Below are 24,602 nucleotides of genomic sequence, written 5' to 3' on the forward strand. Positions count from 1 at the left end.
AATAGGTATAAAAACGCTATACAAACTAAAGATATTAATAGAAGTGAATGGAATCTTTACGTAGTCAATTCTGGAATCAATTTTAGCAGAGTTTTAGAGTTTTATATTTGTCGCTAACATTACATACTAACACATACAACGCTAACATACTATTTCGCACCGTGACTTGCTAGATTCGATCACCATATCACTTGTATGTGTACAGCTGCACGATATACCTACGTACTGCATTGCGTCATCTTAGGCTTCAGGTTGTTCTGTCTAGCCTTGTTGAAACATGTGTCTTCACACTGTTCCTGCTTTACGTTTCTGAAGTTTTGAAAATAGCATCCGATTTGCGCCAGCGAATAAAATTAGTGTCTCGCGTAAGGTGATACAGCTGGACTGTGGAACGCTTCCTTTGCGAGGAGTTAATTGATGACGCAAACACGAAGCTTCAGAAAGCAAACAATGTGTGGTGTGGAGTTAAGAAAACGTCCATTCCTATTGTTAAGTTTATTGATCTGTTTCTGATACCAAACATGTAACGAATTGGCCAAGATTCTTAATCACCCTGCATCCAAACAGTGATGTTAGGCTATTCATTTTTAGGGCCCTTTTATGGATATACTTAGTATTTGAGGTTCTAAACCACTCCTTCCGGATTTCGGAGAAATTCTTGTACTCTAGAGTTTATCGAGGATTATTGAAGCTTTATCGTAGCTCTATTCATTGCCACAGTTTTGAGGATGAAGTAGTTCTCCACAAGGCAATTTAAGAAATATAGTTGTCGAACTCAATATTTCCACTGTCATTGTATCAATTTGTGTAGAGATTTTCGAAATTCTGCATTCAAAAGACTTCCAAGATAATGAAGAGCCTTGTTTGGTTGTCATTTCATCGAGTCTTATACAATCAATGTAATATTCCATTTATTTAATGATCACTATTTAGCCTGTTGTTGCGGAAACAATTTCAGTAGCAGCTCCAGCTGCTGTTGCTTGCGAGACTGTCGATGTAGGTGGTCCAGTATTAATAGCAGGGACAGCACGGTAGTAGCGGGGACTTGCACGGTTTAGGTGTCTTCGAGCGTTTGGTCCTATCTTTGTGAACGCGCTTATGGTGACCACGGTGTGCATCGACCACATTTTGTAAACGAAAGAAAGATACGGTACATATAGCACATAGAAGAACCAAAAACGTGTGCAAATATTACCAAGATGAGTAGCATGGCTACAACGAAAAGGAAAACGTATTACAGTTTCATCGTACCAGCTTAGCCAGGGCGTTTGCATGCGAATTAATGTAGGCGCTTGCTATCGGTGTAGGTTTTGTAACTATTTGCTGAAACAGATTTGACATTGAAACACATATGGTTCCATTCGCACGGCATATGATTAAAAGGCCGTACGGTGACCGTACGCAAAAATAAAGCAAAACCTTGCGGATATACACAAGTGCAATCTGTGTCTGGTATTTGCATCCCACGTGCCTTCCAAATAAAATGAACACCAATACCTAAAAGGTAAAACGGAGTCAATCTCGAATATCTCACATATTTCGTCCAAGACATTATGAGTATTGTGCATTCAAAATGTAAGGCTCAAGTCCATGTAGAGTCTTGCTACAGATCAAGTAACAGATGATGAAACTGTTTCGTGCTTTCATCCATTGAACCCATATGACACTAATTCATTTCCCATTAGAGTTATGATTATACAAATATCCGCCAAAAAAAGAACTGCTAACTATGATTATGGATTCGTAAGCTGGGTTTATTTCATGAGAGAACTTTTAACAGTTTTTGCCGTTAAGAATAGCTCGATCATCATTTGGTAATCGGAATTACTCTAATCAAACATGCTTTCCTGCAGGGGTTATTGTAGTCGTGTTGGTTGTGGATTACGCAGTAGGCACTGGTGCGGCGGTCGTCGTAGGCACGGCGGTTGTCGTGGTTGACCTCGGACGTCTGGTTCTAGTACTATTGTGACGGTGTCCTTCGCGATGCTCCCTCTTGTCTTCACCGGAAAAGTCGCGGGTGCGCTTCCTTGTCTTGTTGCCGTGTGCGTCCGCCACGCTCTGCAAAAAAAAAAAAACAAAAAATAGGTTAGAGAAGTTTGAAATATTCTTCAACTCCAAAGGAAAACTGTCAGTACCAAGACGAGCACGATGACCACAAGGACGAGGAAAATGTAAGTAAACTTCATGATGATTGTATCGTTGGCCGAGGTAGCACTAGAACTGATTTGGAGTTGAATTTGGGGCCCGCTTTTATACGAGTTGTCAGACTCAACCAGACCTGACTTGACCAGATTGAACTGGATGCGGTATATTCTACATTGCACTGAACCAGATGGAGTATAACAAAAAAACCTCAGTATAAACACAAGTGCGCTATGTCTGGTATATCCAATGGCCTTACACAGTAGCTTCACTCACGGTAAATTAATCAGTTGTTTGAAAATAAGATACTCATAGTTCCATGTTCTTATAATCTTAATTCTGCCAACTGGCTATCTTATATATCTCGCAATTAATGGTGATCTTCAAGCCTACAGCAAAACATAATCACATGGCAGGTGTGCCGTACTGTTTTTGGGTTTCCCCGGGTTGAAATATTTGAGGTTGTAGTGAAGATCTTGGTGTTTCAACCCGGAACTCTCTAGAAAATCAAGTAGGAAGATGACATTGTGACCATTTGTTAGGTGTACTCTTGAAGAACATTTTAGTACTTACATTTCAATTCATTTGTAACGATTCACGTTGTGATGTTTCAATCCGTGTGGAAATATTAATTGGCTACTGTTATGAATTCAAAGGCTTATTTTATTTAATGCATAACATGTTCTGTTGTCTTTTATCATTCGGAACAGCAAGATCATTACTTGGGAGACGAATTCAAACAGACATCCCTGCTGCTCTACCCTTGAGCAGTAGAATCAACAATTGTAGTTGCAGGTTCCGCAGTAGTGGTAGGTGCAGCAGTCGTCGTTGGTGCTGCAGTCGTCGTTGGTGCAGCAGTCGTCGTTGGTGCTTCAGTCGTCGTTGGTGCTGCAGTCGTCGTTGGTGCTGCAGTTGTCGTTGGTGCAGCAGTTGTCGTTGGTGCAGCAGTCGTCGTTGGTGCAGCAGTTGTCGTTGGTGCAGCAGTCGTCGTTGGTGCAGCAGTCGTCGTTGTAGGTACAGCGGTGGTCGTTATAGGGCCTGTAGTAGTTGTAGCTGGCTTGGTCGTTTTACAAGGGGGAGTCGTCTTCGGACGCTTGGTCTTATTCTTGTTGTGCTTGTTTTTGTTATGGTGATGTCCTCCGTGATGTCCACTCTTCTTCTTGTGCTCACCGGAATGGTCGGGTGAACGGTTCTTCTTTTTGCTGCTGTGTGCGTCCGCCACATTCTGAGAGGAGATTAAAAAATAGTTAATAAAGTTGTTCAATTTCACACGCCTGAATGGCAAACTATTTGTACCAAGACAAGCACGATGACCACAAGGACGAGGAAAACGTAAGTCAACTTCATGATGATTGTATCGCTGTGCGAGGTGGCGCTGGAACTGATTTCGGCTATATTTTGGTACTGAGTTTTATACTGTTTAGCACAACAGGGTGATATCGAAGTACACGGGATTTGCTTTGTGACGGTGATGGATATTGATATTCGGGATGTTGAACCAGCAGGTAAGTAACGAAACACACAAACAATCTATCAGAGCAAATACAAGTGCGTTATTGCCTGGCGCTTAACGTCATACGAAAACACGTACGTCATAAAATACTTTGTTCTAGAACAAAGGTTGAACCTGAAGGTTGAAGGAAGAAACAAATAAAAAGAATTGAAACATTCAAAATAAAGTAAAATATAATGAACCATGTTATACCATATTTACAAACATGAATATCTACACAAGATGAAGTCTGCAATCGCTCTTTTGAATATCTTAAAAAGTAAATCTTACTGTCTAATGCAAAACTAAACATGTTAGCAATGTACAAGAAACTACGTTATTTTTTCTGGTGAATTTTAAGGTTTTCAGACAAGACGTGAGCTTTCTCAACGCGTTGCAAAAAAGTCGATGAAAGATCTGTTTGTTACATCAACGAGACTGTTACAGTGATAGCAGTAAGTAGCAAGTGATAGCATAACTTTAGGGGTAAATGGAATCAATTTGAACTACAATACGCAGTAACAACATAATCTTATCCAATTATATGATAAAAACGGGACAGTTAACCTTGAAGTTCCAACAATAAGCCATAAAAAAGGTAGAAGTTTAAAATTGCTTTCTTCAGGATCACCTTTTTACAACTCCACAATACTACCGTGACAGTCCACGATCCAGCTGCGGAAGTGTGTATCAGTTGAAGTATTCTTCATTTCATCGATAAACGTTTTCCCTTTCACGTGCGCCAACTTCATCGTTACGCTTTGATATGATGATCGTCTCGGTTTTCTTACCACCCCAGCAGAAGAGGGGACCACACTTTTTTGTACTTCCGGCCATGACCCCGTCATTCCTTACGTGGTAACAACTGGTTTTTACTTTGATATTTCCTTACTCGAACACGAGCCAGGGGAAAGCAGGGCCTGGGAAAACTGAAATCGAATCGAAATATAAGCAAACAATCCCCGAAAAGCGGTTCAAAAACAGCAGGAAAATTTATTTCCTGTCTTCCTCGACTACCCTTTCCGAAATGCTCTTCCTTTCCTTACCTTTATTTATTCGGTCTCTTCATCTAGCCCCCAAAGAATGGATGAGTCAAAGCGACGTAATTTAAGAATTGGAGACTCTGTTTTTTTTCTTTGGGCCTTTTTGTGGTGCGTGATTTGCTTGCGGTGTTTTTCCTTTTTCCTCGATTTTTCCGCTTGTTATACTCCACACGGGAAGCGGGTGATGCGGGAAATTCAATATATTTTTGTACACAGACACACATTCTGGGGGAGGGGAGCACGCAGTACACTGACGACAGCGTTTCGTACGGCCACCGCCGACGCCCAAGGGCAGTTTTCCGGCTGGTTTTTCCAATTCAATCTTAACCCGATTCAACCTGCCTTCCTTGGGAGCGCGCTACTGGAGTGCAGTGGTAAAAAACCTGCCTAGCAAGGGGACGCAGGAGGAGTTTATTTTTTCACTCTTGCCTTCCCACCTAGCTCTTCCGTTCCGTGCGTCATCCTGGTCTGGCTGCCCATCCGGGAGGTTTTTGAAATATTTATGATGGTACACATTTCAAAAATTCTCGTCCCCAAAACATGGCCTCGGCCGCAGGAGCAATTGGTCCCGGAACTGGGGGGGGGGGGGGGGGAAGAAATCTTGGGCCCCGTTCGTCCGGGACGCCCTGGGAGCACTGTGCCGAGCCAGGCATGGAGAATGTTTACTGATTCGTAATAAAAATATGAAAAATAGAAACAAACCTTTCGGTAGCAGCAGCACTTTTCCTGGAATGCGCTTGGCAAACGCACTGGCTCAGTCCGCTGAAATGCCTTCGGCCGACTGCCGGATGAAACCGGAAACCCTGGGACGGAAAGATGAGTTTCCTCTCCCCACCGGAAGACACCCGCCGGGTGGCCAGCTGAAAGAAAGAATGAAAAAAAAGGAGACAGAGACTAGAAAAGAAAATAATTCCGGAATTCCGGTTGCAACAAAAGCAACCTTGCACAAGGTAGTTGGAGGGTGGCGAAAAACGGGCTTACGACCGGGGTCTTATGAATAGGAAAAATTGCGCCTAACCGTCTGGTCATTTTTTTCCTCCCTGCTTTGCCCAAAAGGGCACATGTGCGGGCCAGTGGATGGGCAAGACGTTAGGGCAATTTCTGCGCGAAAAATCACACTGCCTTTCTGGTGGGCACTCGGCAACATACGGTAGCACCGGTAGCCAGACCGAGGTAGGAAGTGGAAGTGGTGCAAGCATAAGCAGCGTTGCAAAGATGAAGGCGTCTTGTAGCCGAATGCCAAACGTTGGAAGTCGCGGGCGATAGGTAGGATGAATGCACGCGCCGAGAGGAATGAATAATGGGCGAGGAAAACTTGTTGCTGAGCAAAGAGTTTTCCCAGCGCAACGGAGATGGAGCTGGAATGCATACTGCTGGATGGGAAGGAAGAGCTGGTAGCACGGAAACGGTGCTGCAAGTGGATGGACCGCCAACGTCCGCCCCCCATTAATGGGCAAGCTCGGAAACGGACCGCTGTATACGGCACACGGAAGGAAGAAAAATGAAGACAGGAAGATGAAAAATGCATGAATACGAAATGTTCTACATTTCAGGGCAGTTTTCCCATTCCCTCTGGTACCGTGTTTGAGGCAGAGGGGGAAGAGAGGGAACAGCTAGAGTAAATCGGGGGAAGCAGGAAAGTCGCACCGGTAATGGGCGCCTGAAAGAAAGTGGAAGTGGAACAGGAATCTAAGGAAAAACGGTTACCTCCTACGCACGCCAGATTACTTTCCACCGTTCGGAGGTTTCCCGCATTGCATTGAGAAGTTCAGTGGAATCAGCAGTGAGGCAGCCGCCCCTCCCGAAGACGGTGGCGCGCAACGGAAACGCGTTGAACTCGAGGCTTCACGCTGATTTTAATATTTTATCAGCTTTACTTTCTGCCCAGCTTCGTTCTAAATTTGCGTCCATGGAATGCGGAATTGCATACGGGCCAGGTGGTGATTGTGGGGCTGGGAAGGAAACAGTGAGATTGAAATGGACGTGGGGTAGAAGCGTGGCAGTAACAATGCACTTGACTTTTACACTGCGCTTTGTCGCAGTGGAACGTGCATCGAGGGTAAGGAAAATAGCTCAGCGGATAGAAAGGGAGAGGAAATGGAAAAAAGGAAAAACTAAAAACCATGCCACAATACATGGAACCACCGGGAACATGGAGAAGACATGAGAAATCTTCCTCCAAACCCCTCTTCCTCGTTGCAACAGAACCCATCCGATTGCTCCCTTAATGGCTTCATTTTTGGTTTTTGCTTAGCGCGTCCGTGTACATCGCAGCAAACGTCTTGCCAGCGCAAGGGCACAATACACAAGTTGTCTGCTCGATTGTGCATTGTTTTGTCTTGGGGCAGGTTGTGCACACGTACAGTTCGACACAGTGCGGCTACGAAGGTGTCAAAATTGAAGCTGCAGTAATAAACGGCAGCCCCTACATGTGGCGGAGCTGCAGAGATTTTGCCGTTGGTTTTGCAGAAGTGAACACTACATTCGGTCGATCTGCGAAGGAATGGAAAGGAATGTGTGTTTGATTGGTGTAGAACAAAAAAATACGCTCAAAATAGAGCATTGGATTGCATGCAAAATGGATGTCGCCGAAGTGATGGTAATCTTGTTGACATCGTTATCTCTGAGAGCTTTATTTTAAGTCGTTCTTATTGCAGTATTCCCGTAACTTGGGCTAAGTTTATTGGTAGTAGACAGTTCGTATCGCTTTTTCAGGTTTAGTATTTCATGAAGCAGGAAATAAACCATAGGAAATTGGTAGACCATTGGATTCCTCTTTTGCCCTGAAGTAAGAAACATTTTATTTTGTAGAATGAATATGCAAAATGGATCCTAAACTGAGGAACTCAAATCAAATTCATGGTTGTTTGGTTTTTGGATACTTTTTGACTTTTTGTTTTAGGAAGGGAACTTTATATGGGAATTCGACTCTATGGAACTTCAAAAGTTCAAACTCTTTTGGAGATACACATAGACACATAGGGACATATAACAATTAGCTAAATTTGGTGATTTAGTTGAAGTGATCATTATTTCATTATAAATCGATGAGGAAAATGTAACAACAAAGTCAGAAATCAATGGAGCTATAATTACTATCATAATCTTTAATAACGAAACGCAGTACACAACTAAATACAGCAACTTATGCTGTATCGCTTTAATAAATTCAAACTAATCGGCGAACCCGACCAACCATGAGAACAAGGAAACAGACTAAATACATTTGCAAACACACACACACATCCTTTCCACTCATCAAACTAATAGTCTTTGCTTTCACGTGGTTCGCAAGATTAGCCAACTGCGTTTGAACCAAAGGTTCACCCATATCAGTGAGAAAAAACAAATGACGACACACTCAACCGTAATCCATCCTCGTCCAAACGGGCGCTTCTCAGCATCCATTTACAGAAAAAGGGAATGTGGTGCCTTCAGTTACCGGCATGATTTTTTGTGCTGTTCGTTTTGTTCTCTGCCCAGTGCCCAGCGCTCTACTTGTTGCTACATATCCGCTGGCCCGCGGTTGGCCATTTTGTACCGCGCGCGAATGACGCATTTTCTAATCTAATCCTCGGTGGCTATGCGATCGGGTCCGCAAACCGATCGCTGATTGAGAAGGCAAAGTTTAATTTGCTTAAAGATTTTTCATCTCCGTCCAACGGGCTAGGCTAGAGAAAGGTTTCGGAAGGGCAAGTTTGAAGACTAACAGAGGAGCAAAAAAAAAACAAACTGCTCTCCCCGTGGAAGCCCTTTCGTGGAAGATTGGAGAAGCTCTCTTCTCGCCCTCTGCTATGTTGCAACACCCGTGATCTACTGGGTGCTTGCTTTTGTCTCTTCGGGAAATGTTCCGTCCGAAGCACCGAAACACTTACGGCCAAAACAAATGTCTTGCGATAAATTATCCGCTTTACAAATTGTTCGACCCGGCCGGTGTCCGGTGCTGGAGCTGTTTGCCCGTGTGTTTCCACTGTTCTTCTTCACCATCATTTCTGTTGCGTCTATTCATCGGTTCATCGCTTCGAGCTCTTCGCGCACCGAATCGTCATCGTTGTCTGCCGTTGCTGCTTTTGAGAAATTGATCTGTGGTCATCACACACCACGGTGTACTCCGCTCACCGTAAGGAACCGTTTCGGAGCGGAAGGACCTATTGGACCCCGAGCGCACAGGCTCTCTGATGGACAAGCTGTACGGATCGCACTCGTCCGTGAGAGTCGTCGCGCTGAGGTACATAAAACAAAACCAACTTAGGGGAGGCATAAAGGCATTCACAAAAGTAGGAAAAAGTGAAGCAAAAGCGCCGTGAGAAGTCCTCCGCCGAATGCGATCGCGGAACGAAGCAAGTGGACGACTTTCGCCCGGCGGCCAGGTACGATACGGTGGGTCAGGTGAACCAGAAGTGAGTAAGCAAACGGAACAAAACAGAACAAAAAGCATCATGAGAATAGGGGGGGGGGGATAGGAGGACCTTGGGGTTGGTTGGATGGGGTCTGCGAGACCGCACACGAGACCACCCAAAGGTGTACGCGCGAGAGGGCTCATAAAATCGAAACCGAACGACGGCGTACAAAGGGAGGACAAGAAGCAACAAGAACGCTCCAGAGCATCAAGAACGGTGCTGGACGCGTACTGAGTGCGTGTGTTTCTCTCTCACTATGTGTGTGTGTGTGTGTGTGTGTGTCCAGGTTAGAATAGTTTTGGATAGCTGACCCTGTGTTTGCACGTCCGTCTCGCGTATGTTGTGAGGGCCATCGGTGAGGGCCGCTCGCTTGGAGCTGGGAGGGAATGCACACACGTCGAGCATCACAGCCGGCTTCGAAGGGACAGGAAAACCAACAAATCGTGGCAGCGGGAAGTGAGTGTGTGCTCGAACGCTCGTGTGCCCATGGAGTTGCATGACACGGACTCCCCGTTTCTCCTCCAACGTCCCGTTCTTTCCTCCCAAGCGGTTGCTGTTGCTGCTTCTGCCATTAGAAGCCCATTATCTATGATGTTCATTGTGTGAGAGCATCACGTTCTGGGTGCCGGGAATTATGCGAACATCGCCGCTTTTTTCTCTTCTCGTTTGGTTCCACTTCCCTGGGCTGGAAGATGGGGAATGATTTTCTCACATACTTTCGGGGGCTGGGTGTGCTGAAGAATGCGAATAGCATTATCGTGCGCTGATTGATGGTGCAATTCACCGATCACGTGCAGTGCTGGAAGGTGCCTGATGCGGTGATTCTACGCTGGAGAGTAAACTTATTTTTAGCGATATAAATTGATACTTTGTTTGGGGAGAGTTAGGTTGGTTTAGATGCAGTGTGGAACTCAGGGAAGGAAGTCTTCTGTACCCTTGTGAAAGATGTATTTTATTTGAGAACTTTTTGGAGTTTGCATATCAAGATCTTTGGATTATTATTGGAACCTTGCTGGAACAGCTTAATTATACAAGATCTTTGTCTAGAAGAGTAAACAATTACATCAACGTTGTATCTCTATTGCGTAAAGTCAATCATCACTAGTACCTATATGATTGAATAATATTAAAGAAACAATCATATTTTATTTAATGGCTTTCGCTTTCAGTAAATCCAAAAAAAAAAGGTATTTCTATTGAGATAGATGGAGACTTTCTCGTAAAGGCAAGCCTCGGTTTCTCGTAAAGGTATAGGCTTGCCATTGATTCAGCTATTGAATAAATTACATGATCAACTCTTGGAGCGTAATAGATTCTGAAGCAGTTCCCGTTGAAGTGCTTCTTGGAGTTGATGGGTGAAATGAACTAAGACATGATTCGCGACATCTTCTCACTAGGAGTAGGAAAAACCTGAATAAAAATGAGTCAAGTTTTTGGAGAATGACGACTAACACTGGCTACATTTATGAATGATTAACATCAAATAATAATATGATGATTGCCACTATTCATTCTAGAAATAACATTTGAAGTATCATGCGACTCTTCTAGCGATTCATGAGAATTTGTAAGTTTGAATTCAAAAAACCTTTTTCGTTTTGAATTGAATGCCTAAACCATGATCAACCGAGTACAGTAGCAGATCACGCCAACATAAAGAAGCGCTAAATTAGGAGTTGGTAAACAGTATGGCACTAACAACGAGTTGATAAATAGAAGGGACAAAGCAAACAGTTTTAGGAAATCAGTGATAGCATCTTCAACCAAAATTACAGCTCCAACTGCGCCGAACCGTGGAAGGAAACAATAAAGTTGCCTAATTTTTCAGCACCCCCAAAACAATTTCGGTGCATTCTAACACCGCATCACCTGCGCGTAGAGATCGCGCTTCTCTCTGCTATGCTACCACCAACGATCGGCGTGCGCCCGTCTCGCACTCCCATTAATAATACATAAATGCGCGGGCAATGTTTCCACTAGGTTTGCCGTTGAAAAAAAAAACTCCCCCATCTTTTACTATACGACACACTAATAGGTTACATTGTTTGATGGCCGATAATGGTCTATTATGCGCACGGCGGCCGTAAATTGTGGCCGCCTGTGTGTGTGTGCCACAAAATGCGCCGCTCACCGGCCAATAACTCACCCATGCACGGCAGCTGCATTTTAAGCCCTCGAAAAGAATCTCAAGAATTACACGCACGCCTGTCCATGCACACAGACACAGAGACGCTCGTGGCTTACTGTTCTATCATTTTCTTAATTTCTCTCGCTACAATGCGTGTGCGCGCGCGTTTCGAGCGACTACCCAAAGCCTACTTGAGGCATTTTCAGAGGGGATTTTACTCGTCGTGATCTTTTCTTTCTAATTTCGAGTTCCCTCCCCTTTCCGATGGTGGGCACGTTCCGATGGTTAATATGCGTTTTGGGTAATGCACCCTAATATTATTATAATTAGCTGCGCGTTTTTTCCCTCCTCCTCGGCCCTCGGTAATGCTCCCTTCCGGTTGTTTAGCTCAACAACAGAACAAAAAAATGACGTCCTTGTGCGTGTACGTCATCGATCAAGCCACGATCCCTAAACGATCTGGTTGCGCCGATCTTTTGCGTTCTTTCGTATCACACTCGTCGCAGACGCTCAACCATGGCAATAGGAACGAAAAAAAACAAACTAGAAACTCCAAGGGGAGAAAGTGACACCGGAAAAAAGCGGGTAAAACAAAATTATACACGAATAACAATTTGTACCACACACGTATGCGCACGCTATGCACGAGAGTGTCCGGGATTCGAGGGAATCGAAGAAATAAAAGGGGGAAAACAAGGGATGCACCGGTTTCGGGTTCGTACCTTACCGCCACGTTGTCACACGAATGCTGCCTATTGCGGTGTGTGTGTGTGTGTGTGTGTCTATTCAATTTTTCAAACGAGCTAGGGAAATGAGCCCACAGGGACCACTGTTGAGGTCCAGCGCAAGCTTTTTCCTAATCACTATTAATTGTGATTCATGAGCAGGCGACGTGTTTAAGCTGCGTTGAGGTGGCTTTTGTTTTTCGGCGAGTTTTTTTCCGCGGCCCAGGAAGCTTGGATGGGAAACGTGGGATTTGTACCACCGCAAAAGGGGTACATAGCAGGGGGGAAGTGGAATTTCGAGGGAGAGATTTTTTAATTGAGGGTACTTAAAAGTTTCTGTATATGCGCTCGCTCTGGCCCACCGAGGCGTGGTGCCTTACCGTGGCAAGGGGTTTTGGTGGTTCATGCGCCTGTAACTGTCACAAGCACTGTGCGTGGTTCTGGTGGTTCTTTTTATGGTTCTTCTCCACCTTTCCCAACGATGTGTTTAAACCTCGGCCCCGTTCTATCTGTGCCTGCACACACACACGCTCGGACTTGTCGTTGTTGTTAGGCGGTACCACTATAACTGTCACTTGTAATGTTTCATTCGCTCTTTTTTGTTCGTTTTTGTTTTGCCTCCCCATGTATGTGGCCCTTGTTGTACTTCACGGCCGTCCATTGCGTCCCCTAGCTGTCCTCGCTTAAGCGCGCTTTAACTGCGTTACGATCGTTGTTCACACTGATGGACATCTGGAGCATAAAACAGTCCTCGGCGGTTGGCAGTGCAGCGTACCGCGGGCTGGGTATTGGTTTTCGATTCTTGGAGTCCGGCCCGCAGTTGCCTTGCCCGGGTCATTGGGTTTGAGTAACAGTTTGTCCAGAGACGGAGACGTTGCTGCACGTTCAAGTTCATGTTAAGTGTGCATTGGGTGAGGGAGAAACCGCGAAGAGAGAACAGCCGGCGCGGTACGCCAGAATGCGCGTGAAGTCGTTGCGACTGGCGATCAAGATCAATCACGAGCCGTGAGCCGTTAGTGTCAAGGCGCTGGAACTGATGGCGATGCAAGAACAGGGCTATGATCGTGGTACGGTAAACGGTATATGTATGTGCCTGCGTTTTCTTCAAAATTATTTCCCGCATCATTGCAGTGTAGAATGGGTTTCTTGGAGTGGCGTTGTGGACATACAGGTCGATGTCGCCTTGAGAGATTGAGCAGCGGGGGTTTATTTTATGACTTAAAAGGTTAAAGTACTTTCGAGTGCAGCTGAGGGTTCTTGGATAAAGGAATTCATATTATGTAACAAGAGCTAAAGTAATTTAATATTTAAAATCAATTTTAAACATAAGCATAACCTTTTTCAAATGTTGCGATAAGCGTCCTCTAACCTGGATGCCCTTCAGCATTAAAACAGTCCAAAAATAAAGCGATTGAAATACACCAAAAAGGCCTCCCCCACCGATAGTGTGTTTGATTTCCATTGCAGTTAATGCCGTTACAACGTTATTCACGTTCGACCTTCCGCCACAGTGCCACCAGGACCACATGTTTGATGCTCCGCGCTCGACCGTGTGCACGTCATTTTACACTTATTTTAACCACTTATCTTTTACCAGTCGAAACAGTCGAAACGGCCGACCATTGTCGGGGAGGAATTGTCGTGCAGAGCAGAGGCAGCAGCAACAACAGCAACCGAAGCTGTGTGCTTTCAGAAATAACCGAGTCGAGTTTGGCTGGGAGAGCAGTTATGGTTTTATGGTGTTTTGAAATCGTTAAACTTTACGATTGTTTGCGTTTGCAGGGGAGTGTTTGTGGGCCTCGGCGTGGAAAAACTGCTTGACGCAGCAGCAAAGGTATGCTGCGGCGTGTAAGCTGGAGCTCGGGAGAGGACACAGGAAAACCGGGATTGCTTGCGAATGACGCACCATGCGGGATAAGGGGCCCTCATTCGCCGTTCCAGCATCTTGGTGGTCACCAGCATCATCGCGCGGACCCGGGGCCTAGCAATGGTCGACGTCGTCGGTGGTGCTTCCGTACCCCTTCGCGTGCGTGTGGAATGGAATGGCCTGTATCCTCGCTGGAATGCTCGAGTCGCTTGGACGATGATTTACTGGTCACCTCCGTGACCTGACACGTACGCCTTGCTGCGCTGGCGAGTTGCTATTTCTTCCTGTGCGCACCGGTGAACAGAAACAACCGGTGCGCAATGGCGTTGGGGTGTTCGCTTCGATTGCGAACTCCGAAACGATTCGATTTTTGTCCCGTGACCGGTGTTGTTGTATATGTTGTATGAGGGATGTGCTAGACACCTGCAGCTAGAACGGCAGTGTACAGGCACGATGGAAAACCACAAGGAGCAAGAAGCGTTGGAAACTAGAGCGCGAGAGCAATCGTTGGAAATTCAACACCTCGACGCAAATGCAATGTTTTTCGATTGCGCAAAATTACCCCCGGGACGATGCTGTTGGCACTGCCGAGGACGTAGTGTTGTAGTTGTAGAACACGGACACTCTCTGAAGCCCAGAGGCAATGTTTTGTTTGCCGTTCGAGCCTTATCGAACCTTTTGCTCGTGTTCGGGGGGGTTGAAGTGAGAGCAAATAAACAATAATTTCTATCTGAAATGTTCCAACGAGGTATTTTATTTCGGCTCGAGCAACATTCTCCAAAATAATGGAGGCCATGGGCCATTCTGTCGATATGCATAAGTCCCTGGAAGAGGATTGGTAAAAGAACTTGTGCTTTAAAATTTCCATTTAAGGCCATGTTAGATCTCAGGGAGGATCACACATGTCTATAGCTCTTAACTTTAAAGCTCTTAAATAGTTTGAGATGTTTTCTCTACAAAATCTGCAGAAAATTCTTCCCTGGAGGTATTTGCAAATCGTCGCGGTAGGTCAATGGACCAGGGCGATCGTTAGCAAAAGTAACTCTCCCGGAAACAGACACTCGCGGAAGCGCCGGCTGAAATGTTTACTTCCTTTAAGACCCATTTTAGCATTAAAAAGACACTGTCGCGTACCTCCCACCGAGAACCACCGAAGCGCCTGCGAGCAGATTTCGTGCATGATACTGGGCACACCCCGAACACACATTTGCCAGAGTTGACAGATAAATGTATCGCCCTGCACACCGATTTTGCTTGGCTTGGCGGTGGGCGAAATTAAGACGAATGACCCCCGTGCTTCGACAGGTCAGCAGAAAATGCAGAAGTGGGAAGCAAACTCTCCCGGAAGTTCTTGCAAGACGCCGAAGCCGAAAAGGTCACTCCCAGTCAACCCCAGCTAACAAACGAGCACAAACTTCGAACACACCAAACTGCCGAAAAAGAAAGCGAGAGGGACCGGCAAGCAGCAGTGGGTCGCGCTATCTATTTGATCGATGTTTTGGCAGCCGCCGCCCGTCCCGTTAATGTAATCGGATATTTTGCCACAATTTCACCGCGTCCCAAGGCTTGCCGACTGTTTAATGCACTCCTGCCACGTACGGTAAACAACCGAAGCAGCCCGTTGCACCGGGGCCGAGCGAAGGCTTTGTGCAGAGCAGTGCATACGGTGCATGCACACGACCGAACCACGCTGCACACGCTTTGGCTAAAAGCATTGTTTTGAAAAAACACAATTTTACAACCTTTACACTTTTTTGCGTTGCGTTTTGCTAGTTTGTTTCGGCCGAACTGGTTTGCTCTGATATTATGATTTTATTTTACGACACTTTGAAACGCCATCCACGATGCGGTGAGTGCAAGGCCGGCCGGGTTACAGTTGGTGCCGGCTCCCAACCCCCATTTGGATGCATTCGCGCTTGGTGGCGAGTGCACTTTGGGTGGTGCACGGCTTAACCGATTCGCCTGTCACATTCTGTGGTACGAAGAAGGTCAGTGGGGGGGGGACACGTTGCACGGGAAGTATTAGTTAGCTTTTTTTTTTAAAGCGTGATTATGTTGTTGGTTTTTTTGCTGGCTACTTTCTTCGGGTTTTTTGTTTTCTCACTCTCGATCCACTTCTCTCGTTCCAGGTGGCATTCTTGCGGTGGTCGGGAATAGTTATTATTGTTGAATAAATTTCCCCCGGAATGCAAATGCAACGTTGTGATTCGTTCGCATCGTTACACTTCTTGCTGATAAATGGCGTGTGTTTTTTTGTTGTGTTATATTGTTTCCTTATCTCTCGGTAAATGACGCAAAATACTTTCGACCGGTAGATAAAGGCAAAAAGCAGTTCGTTTTCTATGCTGGTGCGCTAAGGCGAATGGTTTATAGAAGCGATGCACGGTATTTATAAGTAAAGTAAAGTTATGAGCGATGTTAAAAGCATTCAATGAATGAATTAATGGAAGGCTTAAAAACGTTAGAGTAGTTGAGTGCTGAGTGCATTAAAACATTCTAAAGTTATGGTGGATTTACATGACACAAAAGTAAGTAGTAAGCTTGACATATATAGACTATGAACAAGAAGAAACACTGAATAAAAATTAATACAAATATAAATAAAATTATAAGTTTTAGTTAATATTCTTTCTCTGCAAATGACTATGTGCACAGTTGAAACTAGAAAACAACAGAAATATGTTCCTCCTTTAATAATTTTTAAATCATTTTCAAAGGCTTTCACTTTCTGACAAATATAAAAGTAAGTGAATGCTAAATGCAGTAAAAGCAATTAAAGTACATTTTAAAAAAATAGCATTGTTATGGAGATTAAAATTATTTTATATTATTTTTGAAGAAGAAAGCACCATTTGAAAACTGTCCATCAAGCAATTTATACGCCTGTGCGAGCCATAACGGACATTGTGTTGTTGTGTGCCGCAATTTACATCCAAAGCCGCCCAAAGTTCTTCCTTCCCTTCGATCTCCACCAAAATCACGCTCATCTCCCATCATCTATTAATCGTCATAAATATCACATCATATGATTTATTGAGACGCAGCATCAAACACACACACACGCGCGTGGATTAGTCTGGACGCGTCCACAGGCCAAAATTATAAACCCAACCAACTGGCCATCTTCCATCTCTTTCCTTACCCGGCTCTCTAACTGCCATTTATGCATCGATGCACTTTCGAGTTCATCAAAACGTTCGAATCGTGAGAGAGTCAGTGTGAGAAGAGTACGTGTGGCTGTTGCATGGTAGAATTCATTCATCCTGAACGCAACGGTGAGAAGAGAAGTTGGTGAGAGCGAGTATCTCTCTCTCTCGCTCGCATCGTGAATGGGTGATCCGAAGATGGCCGAAGATTGGATGAATTGCATAATGAAGGAATGAATGAATGCGAATGAAGTAACAAAGAGCAACAAATACAAAGAAATACTATAGATTGTACAATGAGCATAATAACGACATTAAAGATTTAATTTAATAAATTTGATTATAAAAATAATGTTTCATACAATTTTGAAAAACTATAGCAAAGTACATGGGATGGTTAAATGTAGGGCATTAGTTTAATCGATGCATGCGACAAACATTAACTTATTCCATTAACACACATCTCCTAACAAAATCGTGCCGTTTCTTTTCTTTTTCTAATGCCAAACCAAACAAGCCCCAAAAGCACAACAGAAAACCAGTTTCTACATTCCTTTCCATTGATCATTTCCATCGCGAATGAACTCGCTCTCGCTTACTCATCGAAGCGCGTGAATCGCGGCTTTCGCGTTCGCCGTCACCGCGTGCTGCGTACGGCGTTCATTTGCCCATTCATTTCTACGCCAACCAGCAACGCAATCGGACGTGTTTCGCGCTCCGCCTTACGCACCCGAACAAACCCGTGTGCGTGAAAGTTACGTGCGCGAGGTCAACAATTCCACCGCGAACATAGTAAACCAACACCGTGCGTGTGTGTGCGCGTGTCTGCGTGATAAAGTTAGAATTCCCGTGGCGACGAACCGGCCACCGTTGCGAAAACAGCAATCGAAATCGTGCGTGTATAGCAGGCAAACGTTCGTGCAGCCGTGCATGTGGTACCAAGGGCTAAAACAAAAAATAAAAGAAAGGTCGTTTGCGTGTGAGTGAGTGAGCCGCGTTGCACGTGTATGAGTGAAGATTATTTTTAAAAGCCGCACACAGTGTTGTCGTCGCGGTGGCGGTAGGGGAGACCTACCGAAAGGGTCCCAAAAGCAAGCGGCGCCCTACACAGCCGTAGCAGCAGATAAAAGGCTGCCTTTGAAAGCAAACGGAAAGAAACCTTTGCGTCGTGGTGCCTGGCAGCAAAAGGAAAAAAAATTGCGTTACTTCGTGTTCGTATATGTGTGTGTGTATGCTACAGTGACGACGAGTTTTTTGCTGGATGGTGGCGGCACAGAAAGAAAGTGAGAGCTCTGATCGTGAAGTCTGCGTGTGTTTTTTGCGGTTTCTTGCTTGCGACCCTCTGACGAGACAACGGAAAACAGTGCTGAATGTACACAAGGTGTACAGAAGAAGAGTTTTTGCTTAATCCTTTGCCGGGTTTTGTGTTTTGTTGGTTTTGCTAGTGCAAGAAGACGTGCCGTTTTACTACAAACAACCTTGCAGTGCTACCCTACAGAGCTAGTGTGACAAAAAGAGAGAGAGAGAGAGATAAAGAGAGAGTGAGCCTGTTACCTGTTGTGCTTGGTTTCGTTGTCAGGGCAACATCGACGAGTGCGTTCGTGCTTATGAAATGAAGTAAACCGGAAAATGCCCGTTTGCGCTCAGCGGAGAATGCATGCAGCGTGGGAAAATCTGTGACCCGGTGTGCATGTGTGTGTGTGTGTGCATGTGGTTTGAGTTGAGCAGCTGCTCCAACCCCACAATTGCCGTGTGTTGGGGTGGACGAAGCGAACGAAAAGATGGCCTTTCGAGTGTGTGACTGCTGTGAGGTCCAAACCGGGCAAAACATCCCAACGTGCCGTGCCTATTGCTGTGATCTGTGAAGACTAAACTGGGCCTGTGTGACTGTGTGCGAGTGTGTGTCTGTGCGCTTGTGTGTGAGTGTTACGAAAGGCCACTGGTGGCCACCGGCTGCGGATCATCCATCATTCATCCTGGCGGCGGCAGCCCGGACGGCGGAGGCGGCGGTCCACCTGCTCACGCTAGCACTGCTCGTCGGGTGCTGTCGGTCGGTGGACGGCCGGGGGAACTTCCTGCGGCACGATGAGACCCTCCCGAAGGCGTGCAGCTGGACCGGTGCGGTACTGGAAGTATCGCAGGAGAAGCGGTCGGACGAGCTGCAGTGCCGGATCAAGACGATCACGCGCACGGAGAGTCTGCTAGCAAACATAAGTAGTTATCAAATAGATAGGATTAAATCGCTCAAGCTCGAGTGCAACGACATTATGTTCTTCGAAAGTTCCTTAGAGTCGACGACGACGCCGGGCAACTTCCTGGGCAATCTGCACGGGTTGCTGCGGCTGTCGATCGAGTACTGCAAGATCAAGTACATACCGGCGCTGGCGTTCGCGAACATGCGGGTGCTGAAGCGGCTGGCGCTGAGCACGCACAACGTGGACTGGTCGGTGATGAACCTGGAGCTGCACCCGGACAGCTTCCGGGGGCTGACCGAGCTGAAGGAGATGCACCTGGCGGACAACAACATCTGGAGCCTACCGGCGGAGGTGTTCTGTCCGCTGCAGAAGCTGCGGGTGCTCAATCTGACCGGGAATCGGTTGAGTGATCTGACGCAGCTGATGCTGTCCGACTGGGGCAACGGGCCGACGGAGCCGGGCCGGGCTTGTAATACGGGGCTGGAGGTGTTGGATCTGTCCGGGAATGATCTGACGCTGCTGCCGGACAATGGGCTGACGGCGATGCGGTCACTGAATGCGCTGCACCTGCAGCGGAATCTGTTGAAGGAGATTGCGGACCGGGCATTCGTTGGGCTCGGTACGCTCGAGGTGCTTGATCTGTCCGACAACAGGTTGACGGCACTGACGCCGGAGTTGTTCGTTTCGTCGCGCAAAATCCGCCAGGTGTACCTGCAGAACAACTCGCTGTCGGTGCTGGCGCCCGGTGTGTTCGAGGGGCTGGACAGGTTGGAGACGCTGGACCTGTCCCGCAATCAGCTTACGTCGACGTGGGTGAAGCGGGACACGTTCGCGGGGCAGGTGCGGCTGGTGGTGCTGAATCTGGGCCACAATCAGCTGTCGAAGGTGGACCAGCACGTGTTTAAGGGGCTGTACAGCTTGCAGATACTTAATCTGGAGCACAACGCGATCGAGCTGCTGGCGGATGGTGCGTTCAGTGATCTGAAGAACCTGCACGCCCTGTTCCTGTCGCACAATCGGTTGCGCCAGATCGAGCCGTACCACTTCAGCGAGCTGTACGTGCTGAATCAGCTGATACTGGAGTCGAACCAGATTGCGTACATACATGAGCGGGCGTTCGAGAATCTGACGCACCTGCACGATCTGAGCTTGAACGATAACCGGCTGGAGGAGATACCTTCGGGGATGAAGAGCCTGAAGTTTCTGCAGTCGCTCGATCTGGGGAAGAACCAGATTGCGGAGATTAACAACTCATCGTTCGAGGGGCTGGAGGAGCTGATGGGGCTGCGGTTGGTGGATAATCAGATATCGGAGATTTCGCGCGACACCTTCTTTGCGCTGTCGACGATCCACGTGCTGAATCTGGCGTCGAACCGTATTCGTCACATTGATCAGTCGGCGTTTAGCTCCAATCCGACGCTGCGGGCTATCCGGCTGGACAACAACGAGCTGGAGGATGTGTCGGGGGTGTTTACCTCACTTTCGTCCCTGGTGTATCTGAACATTTCCGACAACAATATTGGTTGGTTCGACTACTCGCACTATCCCCAGTCGCTCGAGTGGCTCGACATTCATAAGAACAACATCAGTGAGCTCGGGAACAGGTACGATGTGGGGAATTGGTTCCAGTTGAAGATGCTGGATGTGTCGCACAATAAGCTGCGTCAGATTAATGCGAGCTCGTTCCCCCATAACATCGAGACGATCCTGATGAACAACAACCACATCGAGGAGATTGCGCCGGAAACGTTCACCGGGAAGGAACACATCGTGAAGGTGGTGCTGTACGGGAATCGGTTACGGCGTATTGAAATGTCTGCGCTTGCACTGACACCATGGCCCGATACTCGAATGCTGCCCGAGTTTTATCTGGGCGACAACTTGATACACTGTGATTGCACGATGGAGTGGTTGCAGCGGATCAATGAGTTGGCGTACCTGCGGCAGTACCCGCAGGTGAAAGATCTTGACTCTGTGCACTGCTCGATGGAGCACGAACGGGGTGAGCAGCGGCGTCCACTCATGGCGATGCGGGCCAGTGAGTTCCTCTGCCGGTATGAGGCGCATTGCTTCGCTACGTGCCACTGCTGTGACTTTGATGCGTGCGATTGCAAGATGGCATGTCCGGATCGGTGCCGGTGCTATCACGACACGGCCTGGGAGTCGAACATCGTGGACTGTGGGTCGGCCGGGTTGTCCCTCGTGCCGGCCAAGATCCCGATGGATGCGACCGACATCTATCTGGACGGGAACAATCTCGGTGCGCTGGGCAGTCACGTGTTTATTGGGAAGAAGAAGCTAAAGTCACTGTATCTGAACGGGAGCCGCATCGAGTCGCTCAACAACAAGACGTTTGCGGGAATACCAGCCCTGGAGGTGCTGCATCTCGAGCAGAATGGGTTGGAGCAGCTGAGCGGGGCCGAGTTTGAGCAGCTGCGCGAGCTGAAGGAGCTGTATCTGCACCGGAATGCGCTGGCATCGATCGGAAATAGGTCGTTCTATTACCAGAAATCGCTCGAGGTGCTCACGATCGCGGAGAACAAGCTGAAGGGCGTCAGACCTTGGGAGTTACTGCCGCTGCCGAGCGGTGGGCCCGATGGTGCCTATCGGTCCGTCTCGCTGGAGGGCAATGCGCTCGAGTGTTCCTGCGAGCTGCTGCCCAAACTGCTCGACTGGCTCGAGCGAATGTACCGCAGCAACGGGTCGGCAGCACAGTCGGAGGAGCAGACGGAATCGTCGGAGGAGACCAGCTGGGGCGAGTTCCAGTGTGCCGGTGGGAAACCGCTCCCGGACGTGGTGAAGGAGTGCGAGGGACAGCGGCCGGCCGTTGTTCCGGTGGCGACCGCTACCGTGCAGCGTACGATCATCAACGACGACTTCATCGACTATCTGCCGCTGCTGATCGCGGTGCTGGCCGGTTTGGTGCTGACGATCATGCTCGTTGCGCTGGTCGTGCTGTTCCGGCAGGATGTGTGCCTGTGGGCCCACTCCCGGTACGGTGTGCGGCTGTGCAAGGACCCCCTGACGGCGCTCGAGCGCTGTGAGGACAGCGAGAAGCTGTACGACGCCTATCTGCTGTACAGTGCGGCCGATGCCGACCTGGTCACTAGTCAAATCGGCCAGGAGCTCGAGCACCACGGGTACGGCATGTGTCTGCACTATCGGGACGTGCACGGCGGGGCCGGCTTTCTCGGCGACACGGTACAGTCGGCGGCGGACGCATCCCGCAAGCTGGTCCTGTTCGTGAGCGTCAAGTTCCTGCAGCTCGAGTGGTCGCAGCCCGAGTTCCGGGCGGCATTGCAGGCGGCGCTGGAGCTGATACGTCCGTCGCGGCGCAAGCAGCGGATAGTGCTGATCACCTCCGTGCCCGGGTCGATGCTGGCGATGGACCCGATCATGGACATACTGGCACGGACGTGCACCGTGATAGCGTGGGACGATCGGCGGTTCTGGGACAAGCTGCGGTTTGCCATGCCCGATCTGGGGCGCGATGGAGGCTCTGTTAACAAGGCGTCCCATCGGAAGAACATCAACATTCGGTACACGCCAGCACCGACCAATAACCTGATGGTGGTGGGAGGTATTGGGGCGTCAGCGCCAACGGCAACCTGGCCCAAGCGGCTCAACTCGGAGGTTTCAATACAGCAGCAGCAGCAGCAGCAGCAGCAACATCCTCACCATCAACAACCGTATCCGGTTCCACAGCCACGCTCTCTCGGCGGAGCGCACAGTACTTACACGACGGAAGATGAGGAGCCGTCGACGGCCGGGTCGTCTCCACAGTACGAGGCACCAACGAACCCAGGTGGTGGTGGTGCGATGTACCTTCATCATCATCAAAACGGTGGACTTGTGCAGTACCAGCAGCAGCAGCAGCAGCATTCCGGTGGTGGCTCCACACCAATTCCACAAACCATGCCTCACCCCCACCACCATCATCATCCCCATGGTCAGTCGCATCATCATCATCATCACCATCATCATCATCCGGGGACGGCATACCACGGTGGTGCCCCCGGTACTGGTGGTAGCAACTTCACCAACACCAATACGCTTGGCCACGTGTATTCCACCATTCCGGAGCCTCAGTACATGGCCGAACAGCAGCAGCAGCTACAGCAGCACCAGCAGCAGCATCGAACCGGAGGAACCGGACCAGACGGCAACAATCGGCCGTACTTTGTGTAAAGTTCGTTTTTCTTATTTTACTTCCTTATGTTCCCGATGTTCCCAAATGTTTTGTTTTTCCCCCAAAAAAAAAACTCGTGATTGTAGTCTTATCGTTGGAAGTTGTTTTGTATAAAAAAAAAGAAATTGAAAATATCCCATCTTCCCGTGAAAAAAGACACCCTCAACTCCCATTCCCTTCCCATTGAAGTCGTTATTAATGGTCGTCCCGCCGTACGGGGTGGACCTCCCCCACCATACAACACTAGTAGTCCTTAACTCGTAATCGCGCGCATCGTATGCTTATGATTCCTACTACACGCTAGGTTAGGGTTCGAATTTATAAAATAAAACAACAAACAAACACACATTGAAAAAGACATACGTGTACGCGTGTTGGCTTTACTGGGAGGGCAAAACCGTTGATGACTTCTGGGCGAGCGGCTGTGGTTGTGGCCATTACGAAACAAAACTGTACAAACGAATGGAGTCGCGATAAGCCACACTGGAGACACTGGACACGGGAAGCTGTACAGCAGGCGGGCGACGACGGACGAGTCGACTTCAGCGATGGGGTTCAGTGGTTTTACATTCGATTTCACATTCCGCCGACGGTTGATAAGCAGAGGAACGTACACGTTTGGTGGCCGCACAGATGTCTCGTTCGTTGGCGGAGTACTCTCCGTCCATTTTTGCTCCCTACTGGCAACCCTGACTCCCGTCCTGCTCCACGAGGGACGGTCATAACGTTTGATTGATGAGCGAAGAAAGCGGTTCCGATGGGTCGGGCGGGATCAAGTCGCGAGATATGGTGGTTCGCTTTGATGTTTTTGTGCGTTTTGTGCGACTGGGAAATTGTTTTCTCTGCCCGGGCTCGGGTGGCATTCGGGGCAGCAGCATCGTCACCGTAATGGAAAGCTAATCTCTGACCGACCGACCGACCGAGTGAGTGAGTAACTACTGGTGGCATCGCAAATACACGAATGGTAAGATTAATCATCTCCCGGGAGATACTTTGTGCTGCAGTGTTGATGTCGCAGTTGGTGGACCTTTTGCTCTCTTTTTTTGCAAGTGAGTGAGTAATGCAGATGGCAGGTTTTGTTTTTGGTTCGGAAATTATTTTCAAGGTTATCGGGCCGGTCGATGGACAAAGAGAGGTCGTAAATTTATTCTAATTATACAAACAGTTCGCTGATGTTTTGGTAATTTAGTCTGTAGCAATCATTAGTAGGTCAAGTGATAGCAGAAGGTAATAACATACGTTTTAATAAACTAATTTGTTAAAGGAATTATAGAA

The 24,602-nt window shown here is 47.7% G+C and overlaps 2 protein-coding genes across 2 annotated transcripts; one reads left to right on the top strand and one right to left on the bottom strand.

Annotated features, from left to right (window-relative positions):
• Positions 1-2,767: 2,767 nt before the first annotated feature.
• LOC120903937 (threonine-rich protein-like) lies at positions 2,768-3,512 on the bottom strand. Its single transcript, XM_040313614.1, has 2 exons — positions 3,439-3,512; positions 2,768-3,367 (listed from the first exon to the last, which is right to left on the bottom strand). The coding sequence occupies exons 1-2, from the start codon at positions 3,487-3,489 to the stop codon at positions 2,900-2,902; spliced, it is 519 nt and encodes a 172-aa protein (XP_040169548.1). The 5' UTR covers positions 3,490-3,512; the 3' UTR covers positions 2,768-2,899.
• A 14,112-nt stretch (positions 3,513-17,624) lies between these two features.
• Positions 17,625-23,689, top strand: LOC120901771 (toll-like receptor Tollo). The gene has a single exon (XM_040310009.1). It carries the CDS (start codon positions 19,211-19,213, stop codon positions 23,324-23,326), a length of 4,116 nt encoding a protein of 1,371 aa, XP_040165943.1. The 5' UTR covers positions 17,625-19,210; the 3' UTR covers positions 23,327-23,689.
• Positions 23,690-24,602: the final 913 nt, after the last annotated feature.

The sequence above is a fragment of the Anopheles arabiensis genome, chromosome 3 (assembly GCF_016920715.1).
Source record: "Anopheles arabiensis isolate DONGOLA chromosome 3, AaraD3, whole genome shotgun sequence".
NCBI classification, from domain to species: domain Eukaryota; kingdom Metazoa; phylum Arthropoda; class Insecta; order Diptera; family Culicidae; genus Anopheles; species Anopheles arabiensis.